The 9,134-nt window shown below is 35.1% G+C and overlaps 1 protein-coding gene across 1 annotated transcript; it reads left to right on the forward strand.

Annotated features, from left to right (window-relative positions):
* Positions 1-609: 609 nt before the first annotated feature.
* scamp5a (secretory carrier membrane protein 5a) lies at positions 610-8,194 on the forward strand. Its single transcript, XM_055193328.2, has 7 exons — positions 610-844; positions 2,771-2,826; positions 2,935-3,054; positions 4,901-5,057; positions 5,143-5,244; positions 5,681-5,798; positions 6,695-8,194. Exons 2-7 carry the CDS (start codon positions 2,820-2,822, stop codon positions 6,878-6,880), a joined length of 690 nt encoding a protein of 229 aa, XP_055049303.1. The 5' UTR covers positions 610-844; positions 2,771-2,819; the 3' UTR covers positions 6,881-8,194.
* The last annotated feature ends 940 nt before the right edge of the window (positions 8,195-9,134 follow it).

Raw genomic sequence — 9,134 nt, forward strand, 5'->3', positions numbered from 1 at the left:
GTATTAAGACTAAGAGCAACCTGGAAACTGTTTTTAAACAGTTGATGTGAGGTTTATGTGTTTGTTAAAACTATGCTGTAAACACGCCAGATGCTTGGTTTGGCCTAACCAATCAAATGAGTAGCTGAAGTGCAGAATGACGTCATAAAAATGATCGATGTGTATTGAAGTGAGAAACTTTAAAAGTTTGCTTTTAATGCTTATATATTCTAAACGTACATTTTGTCAGTATTTTGTAAAACACTCGTTTATAGATATCCTTGAGGCTAACATGTTTATACTACAAGCCAAAAAACATCAAATTTGATATCAGGTATATTATAAGCATAAGCATAATTAAACGAGTTTATAAAAGTTTATTGACGTGACCCTAAACTCTTAAACTGTATTTTTACCAGTTGAGTAATTTGCTTCAGTACCGTGGAGAGCAGCAACACAGTGGCGGAATGAAGCATCGCGAGGGAAGCTGATTTTAGGCACATGCGTCACTGCGCAGACCGAGCGGCGAATGACATCTAAGCACCGCGAGAACGATTCGACGTGTGTGCTCTCGCGGTACTGTGATGTCATCAATCTGCGCAGCGCCGCATAAAGAACGAACACGCCTATTATTCAGCATCATCACACACACGATCATCCCTCGCCCAACTCATTCGTGCTTGCGTGCGTGTATAGGAAGATCGTGACGTGATTGTTTTTACTCCCATATCCCAAATCACATCTTATAACATAACGAAATTTAATTATTTCTCTTTGCAAGTGCATCGATCATTGAATGGACAGTGATTCATTACATGTGAGTGGACGCTAGCACAGGCGGGCATCATCGTGATCGCGCGAGGCGGTGAGCAACACCAATGTTTTATTTTATTTTATTGGTATTATTTACGCATATGTACACATTTGTGGTGGATGAAACATAAATGCACGCGATCCAATTAAGGCCAAATAAACAATCCATCTTTTCATTTGAAGGGCGCTCTTTATGATCTTGATACCAAAAAATATTTTGCCCTTGTGTTCTCCTTCAAATCTTACGATGCGTTTTAATCTCAGATATGTCAGGCTGGATAAATGCAATCTAACGTTAGGATAACTAGATAGTCGTTTAACTACATATCTATATCCACCTTTCTATGCCCTTCACATCGCTACCGCGTTTAGCTGCTAGATCCAAACCAGAAAAATATGACTGATATAATCATATAAGTTAATAAATGCTAAGAATAATCGGTAGATTATATTAACGTTGTAATCGTATTTCATTATTCTAATCTCGACAGCTGTATGGTGGATAAATCAGGGATGATTCGGTAACCAGGCCTCACATAGTTTTCCTTTAAAATCAACATCAACCGTGAGAAAAAGGCTTTATTATTTACAATACAATATGTACTATGGTAAACTGTAGTAAAAGTTCTTCATAATATTGTTTTTGTATAAGTATGTTATAATATAGTATAGTATTACAGTATATTGGGTAATATTTGTGTAGTATTTTACAGAATACTATAGTAAATACCATACTATTCTGTATACTGTAGTATATTTCATGTGGGATGGATTAAATAATAAAACAGTGTTTCAAAATCAGTGTCATAATGCTGTGGATTGTGTATTGTTTATAGATGAACCATTAGAAAAATTAATTATTAATTAATTATTTTGAAGTAAACCAAGAGTAACCACAAATTTACCAAAATTAACAATTAATTTGTTTTGTTGTTGTTGTAAGCATGATTTTTGGCATATTGAATACCATTGGCAAAAAAAAAAATGGTTTTACTACAGTAACCGTGGTTTTCGTAGCAGCACAACTATGGTTATTTTGCGGTAACCATGGTTTAACTATAGTAACCATAGTATTTTGGTTGTAACGGTAAAACCATGGTTGATTTATGTAAGGGTTACCATTGTCTTACACCCACATAAAATATACTGAAGTATATAGTATTTATTAATCTGTAGTAAATTGTAGTATACTGCAGTACTATATCATATTGCAATAATTAATATGCATTTTTAAAATACACTATACTTGTATTATAGTATTAACTATAGTTAATCGAAGAATTCTGACAAAACTGGAGTAAATAAATACTGTACAATACCTTAATGTTTACTATGATAAGGTGCAAAGGCACCTTTTAGTAATTTTACTGCAGTCTACTATAGTAAATAAATAGTAACGTATATTCCAGTGTGCATTTTTAAAATACACTACTTGTATTATGTAGTATTAACTATAGTTAATCGAAGAATTCTGACAAAACTGGAGTATATAAATACTGTACAATACCTTAATGTTTACTATGATAAGGTGCAAATGCACCTTTTAGTAATTTTACTGCAGTCTACTATAGTAAATAAATAGTAAAGTATATCCCAGTGGGTAACTATAGTTTAAGCATGATATTTGTAGGTGATACAAATCATAATCAATTCACCAAAAACATGGTTACTACACTTACTATAATAAACATTCACTATGGACATATACTATAATGTTACTATAATAAAACAATGGTTTACTTACCCAGTGAAAATGTCTTCAGTCTTGAATGAGGAATGCCATCATTTACATTAATTAGATACCTGGCATGAATAGGAAAAACCTTCTGAAGAAAATTCCTGTTGTTTTTATATAGCACAAGCTTTTTATTCTTTTTTAAACCTGTTTTTTTACTTTTCGGAATGTTTAAATACTAATTTTAAATATAAACTGCGAGTATGAGATTGTATTATAATTGAGTATTTGTTTTTCAAACAGGGATTTGGATATTAAAGTTTGACGTAGGTGATACACACAAAGAAACTCCATGGCAGGTGAGACCTCGACATTTGACTTTCTTGAACCAGTGACGACTGTTTATACAATCTTACCCATTTACTGTTAAACTGTTATTTAGTTCAACTTAAATGTTTGGTTTACAGAAAACAATTTTCCTCCCCTTCCACGGTTCATCCCATTGAAGCCATGTTTCTACCAGGACTTCAACGAGATTCCAGATCAACACCGGACCATGTGCAAACGGCTGTATTACTTATGGATACGTACGTTCATAAATATGCCAACCTTTATTGGATTTTACCATTATATTTGAAGTTTATCTCGCTGCAGACAGGCAGCTGTTCATTGTGTCGTGTGTGCTGTGGAGTGGATTACAGTCACGTGGCATTATTTGCGATTGTTTCCACTGTAAACAGTGACAGAGAAACAGGTTTTTGATTTTGAGCCGTGAGTTTTTAAATACAGTCATGAGTTGTCATAAGTTAGCGTTGCTTTTAAAAAGTAGGATATTTACAAAGGTTCCCTTTTTTAATCTCCCATGTTGCAACAGATGTGTTATAATGGTGTAAAATTATTTTTAGAATTAAAAAAAAAAAACTATTTACCAACGCAAGCTTAAATTATAAATGCTGTGTCCCAATTCACCTACTTACACTATGCCGTAAAAATATATGCTGTTAGTGTTTTTGTTGTGGGAATGTACTGTATGTACATTTCAGTGCGTAGCACGAGTATGCAAGTACTGGGACATACTACCTTTGTAGCCTGATTTATTTAACAATTACATAAATCAAAATATAACTCCTCACATTTCTTCATTTATAATTTTCTAAGTAATGTTTACTTTATAATTAAATGTATACATTCAGTGTGGTATCACTCTTGCAATGAATTTTGTGTAATATCAGCCTTTTATGGTGCTTTTCCATTGCATTGGTTTGGGTCAGCTTAGTTTTGGGGGCTTTTCCACTGGGTGCAGTACGTGGTACCCGATACTTTTTTTAGTACCACCTCGGTTGGGGTTCCAAGCGAGCCGAGCTGATACCAAAACCTGAAGCGAAAACACTGTAGATCAGTGGTTCCCAAACTTTTTCAGCGTGCGGCCCCCCTTGTGTATGGTGCACTCCTTCGCGGCCCCCCAAAGAAAATTTGTGACAAAAAACTGTGCTAAACTCAACATTTTACTAAAACGCATATTAAATTATACAAAAAAGTAGTGCTTTTGGTTAGTAGCCTTATTTTTTATTTTGTTTAATTACACAGAATTCGTGATAAATTAATGTATTTTATAAAATGTCATAAAACTGGGGCCCCCTGGCACCATCTCGCGGCCCCCCTGGGGGCCCCGCCCCCCAGTTTGAAAACCCCTGCTGTAGATCACTGATTGGTCTGAGAGAATCGTCACTACCAGCATCATCGCTATAATGTTAAAGATTAGCTTTACCTTCATGCTAGCTTGCGCTGTCTCGAGTAAACCTGTTGTCATCTGTATTTTGCTGTAAGTTCCCAAACTCCCTTTTAGCGATGAAAAACATCCACAGGCTGAAAATCAGGAACACCATAACAGTTTTTTTCAGACTTGTGGCGGCACATTCGTGATGTGCACGTCCACATATGCTTAAATGCAACTTAAATGCGGTGACACGCGTGTTTGTACAGAAACTGTTATGTGAGATAAAGATAGTGATAAACGTGATGTGCAAACATCTATTTGTGGTTTTCAATTTTAATTTTGTGGTGGACAACAACGCTCTCACTTGTATGATGTCACAGCAGAAGGCAGCGCAAATATAACGACACGCCTATAATCCCTCCCACTCCAAAGTGATACTAAACTCGATGGAAAAGCTTACCAAAAGCTCATCATGAGGTGAGCTGACCCGACCTAAACCGTGGGGTACTATGCAATGGAAAAGTATGCATGTATCTGCACTTAAAAATTTCACGTAAATGGTAAACCATACAGGCACATAAAGATTTATCATAATACAGTTTTGGGACACACTAATAATAATTGTAGATACTATTTACTATTTAGCATTAATAGTATCTGAATTGGGCTGCAAATGAAACATTTGTTATTTAAAAAACTGTTTTTCTTCCTCGTAGTAAATAGTGCCACCCTAGCGACGAACCTGATTGGTTGTCTGGCTTGGATGTGCGGTGGAGGTGGGGCAACGAATTTTGGGATGGCCATTCTTTGGCTTATACTGTTCACCCCATGCTCATACGTGTGCTGGTTTAGGCCCATCTATAAAGCCTTCAAGTGAGTTCACTTATGTTTTCAAATCTGTTAATCCTAATCGTGCATATAATCGTTATCTTAATTCCATACTCTCCTTCTCTTACAGGACAGACAGCTCTTTCAACTTCATGGCATTTTTTTTCGTATTCATGGCACAGGTGGTTATAAGCATCATTCAGACTGTTGGAATCCCAGGATGGGGAGTTTGGTAAGAACCGCTCATTGTACTTAAAAGTCCTCCTGTGGTGAAAATCAAGTGTTTAATGTTTTTCATATGCATATGTGGTGTTTTTAATATGCAAATTAAATGTATCCCTCAACACATTTGCTAGTTTTGCAGTTTTCCAAGGATAGTGTGAAAAATGCTAATTTTATTACCAAACGTCATCGTGTTAATCTGCTAGCAGCTAGTAGAAGCTGGTGTGAATGAGTGGAGGCGGGGACTAATTTGCATATTCGTGGTATAGCAAGTGTTGCATTCAAGCTGTTTTAAGGCATGAAGAAATATTTTTTAAACATTTAAATATGCCGTTTTAAGAGATAAAATTGACTAAAAGGAATTTGTATGTTTAGAGTACATCAAAAATGTAAATCTTTATTCAAATGCTTTGCTAATTAAAAAAAAACATTTTTTTTTATTACAGCGGCTGGCTGGCCACCATCACTTTCTTCAGCACTAATATCGGCTCTGCCGTTGTTATGCTGATCCCAACCATAATGTTCACTGCCGTGGCTGTGCTTTCCTTCATCGCCCTCACCAGGGTAACTTTCATCGTTTTAATTTTTTTATTGCAATGCTACAGAAAACGCATCTGGGTGATTCTCCCGAAATCCAGATTTAGAAGGTGTCCAGCATAAAAATTATAAAAAGCCCTTGAAGTCAATTTTTTTGCACATATAAGATTAAGGTCTGAGCTTACTATAACCATTATTTTTAGAGGATTTAAAAAATATTTCCTATAGAATTATTTACATTTTTAGATTATCATTATCAAAAATTATCATTACCGCAACATGATATTACATTAAATATATGCATTTACAAACTCATGTTTCAGTAATGAGAACTAAAAAGTTGTCTAGGTACTATGACAAACAAAATTTCAACTTTTATCTGGAGAGAAAAAAATAAGAACTGCTCACCTGGTAGCCATCTTAAGTGTCACAGTCAATTTTGTCCCTTCCAACATTTTTTTTAAATGTTAGTTCCTTGAGGGCTTAAACAAATATGATTTAAAATTGTTGCGGAGGATGAGAAAATTTTTCTTGGACACATTTATATTCCTTATTATTGTCTCTACATTTACCAATAATTACCAAATACCACATTTCTTTACTGTAAATGTTTATAGTATAACATGCACTGAAGCTTTTTATTTTTTAGATTTTTTAATTATAAATATTTCCAAGAATCCAAATCCAGTCATGGACACGTTGCCGTAATGAAAATGTTCCCGTTAAATGTGGAAAAAACAACAAAATTGGTTTGTATGATGTCATTTGAAATCATGTGCAAAATAGTACATGAAGAGATGTTTGTAACTGTATGCTTTTTATTTTTCAAAATGTTTCACGACACCTCAAAAGTCTAATTTCGTGAGAATCCCCCATCTACGAAAGATCAAGCATTAAGCATATAACATTTTCCTCTCCCTTAGGTTCACAACATGTACCGTGGTAGCGGAGGTAGCATGAGCAAAGCTCAGGAAGAATGGACCACCGGTGCCTGGAAGAACCCTCAAGTCCAACAGGCAGCACAGCAGGCAGCGATGGGGGCCGCGCAGGGGGCCGTGCAACAGCAGTACTCGGCCGCCCCAACCTATAACTATAACGAGCCAATGTAGTTGGTTTATAGCCACATCAGGGGGGAGGGACAGTAACAGGGTATTTGGGAGGAACTATTGACCAATTTGAATTCGAATAGGTTACAGCAATGCATACGATTTTGCTTAAACGGTTTTAACAATGTGAGGTAGAGTTGCGTTTGGACCCCATCAATAGGAAGGTTTCAGTCTTGCCACGCGGTATTACGGCAGATTTCGTTAATGGTTATGTAGTGTTTCTTCACTTATTGTATTTTAAAAATGGCTGAACTAAAACGGAGACATTCCAGAGCTTAGTAACTAGATTCCTTTGAGATTCGTCTGTGTGGTGTTTGCAAGGCAGTTTATATTTCGGTTGGCTAATAGTATTTAACACTTTCAACAATTTCGCAAATGCATTTTTTACTCTCACATCTTACGAAGGAACGTTTGCTTTAAGCAGAGAGAGGCGTGAAGTGCAACTAAAAAGGTCTTTTTTTGACTATTTCTTTATTTGCCGTAAAGGTACAGGGAAGCCATATGTTTACATTATTTTTAGTTGTGTCGTTTGTTGGTATTTTAGAATGTGCGGTTGTGTTAACATTGTTTTTGTTACCTCAGGATTCAATCGTCTTATTTTACAGCTGTTTGGCTAACAGGACCGTTAGGAAAGAAATATTTGTACATGTACATATTGTACATCTGTAGTTCAATAGACACTCTTGAACAAAGAGTAAATATCTACTGTAAGACACAGAAACATTATACGCTACCGTTCAAAAGTTTAGGGTCACTAAACCAGGGATTCTTTATTTATATATTTTCATACATTTTAAAATAGTAGAAAGCTTATCAAATTAAAATATGGGAATTATGTTGTGACAAAAAAATCCAAAATAATTAATCATCACTATAATTTGTAGAAATGTACTCTTAAAATTTGTTCAAGAAGCAGCTTTAGGTTTATCGTGAGATGCTTTTAAAACAGTATTGAATGAGTTCACATCTATTCTGGGCTGCTTTTTCTTCATTATTTAGTCAGAGTCATCCATTTAAAAAAACATTACTGTATTTTTTTTACTTTTGTAGTAAAAGTAACTAATGCACAATTGCAGAATTATGTTTTGTCTTACAACAAAATATTAATAATAAGCATAACAAAATAAAATTGTCTTACTAACATTAAAGGTATAGTTCACCCCCAAAATGTTTTTTATTCTGTTGTACACAAAACAATATTTTGATAAATGATGTTAAGCACCCAGTTGACAGTACGTATTGACTTCCATAGTATTTGTATCCTACTAAACAATTAATGGGCCCCATTCACTTCTATAATATTCTTTTTGCCATAACAACATAAGGGTGTACCGAGGCCCTAAGGTGACTTTAAAGTAAAAAAAATCTAAAGTTTAGTCTCATGTGCTCACGTGAAACATTCACGTGCTCATGTGCAGAATATTTTTTGTTTAAGTTTAGTTTCACATGCTCACGCGAAAGTTTCGTCCGCGTGCTATCGCGTGCGCATGTGAAAGCGAAAGTTTTCATGTGCATGAAACTTTCATGTGCTCACGTAAAACTTTAATGCTCTCACGCGAAACCTTCATGTGCAGAATATTTTTTGTTTAAGTTTAGTTTCGCATGCTCACGTGAAACTTTCACGCACACGTCAAACTATCACGTGCGCACGTGTAAGCAAAAGTTTCACGTGCGCACAGGATAGTTTCACGTGAGCATGCCACAGTTTCACATGCGCACGCAAAACTAAACTTTATTTAATTTTTGCTGTATTTCCCCTTATAAGATTAGATTAGATTTTTCATTTTCCGGTGAACTATCCCTTTAATCACACAGATTAAAAGGTTTGTAAGGTCGAGAGAAACATTTCACTCAAGTGACCTTAAACTTTTGAGCGATAGTGTGTATTCCATCATATTTTAATCCTTATATATTGGATTGTTTGATATTTAAGAGGCTGTTATAACTGAAATTGTAATTGTTGGTTGTGAATTACTCAAGACCCATGAATTTCAGTCATGCTGTCAATATCAAAATATGATGTCTGGGTGGTTTATTTTTCACTGAGCAATGAGTCAAAACCTGCAAGTAAAGCACACTTTTAGGTAATATTGTCACAAACAGTATACAGTATATATGGTATCATATTTATAATTATTTACTGGTACATATTATGCAGTTTGCATCTCCCAAAGCCATGCAATTTTTCTCTACATTTCCAAAAAAATTTGCTCTATAAGAATAAAAGAAAGTGTTTCATGATGACACAGAAGAACCA

The sequence above is a fragment of the Misgurnus anguillicaudatus genome, chromosome 6 (genome assembly GCF_027580225.2).
Source record: "Misgurnus anguillicaudatus chromosome 6, ASM2758022v2, whole genome shotgun sequence".
Taxonomy (NCBI): domain Eukaryota; kingdom Metazoa; phylum Chordata; class Actinopteri; order Cypriniformes; family Cobitidae; genus Misgurnus; species Misgurnus anguillicaudatus.

What these genes read in the sequence shown, in the direction of transcription:
- scamp5a (XM_055193328.2), top strand. An exon ending in GCTGTATTACTTATGGATAC is followed by an intron (nt 3,055 to 4,900) that starts GTACGTTCATAA and finishes TCTTCCTCGTAG; the next exon opens with TAAATAGTGCCACCCTAGCG. An exon ending in CCCATCTATAAAGCCTTCAA is followed by an intron (nt 5,058 to 5,142) that starts GTGAGTTCACTT and finishes CTTCTCTTACAG; the next exon opens with GACAGACAGCTCTTTCAACT.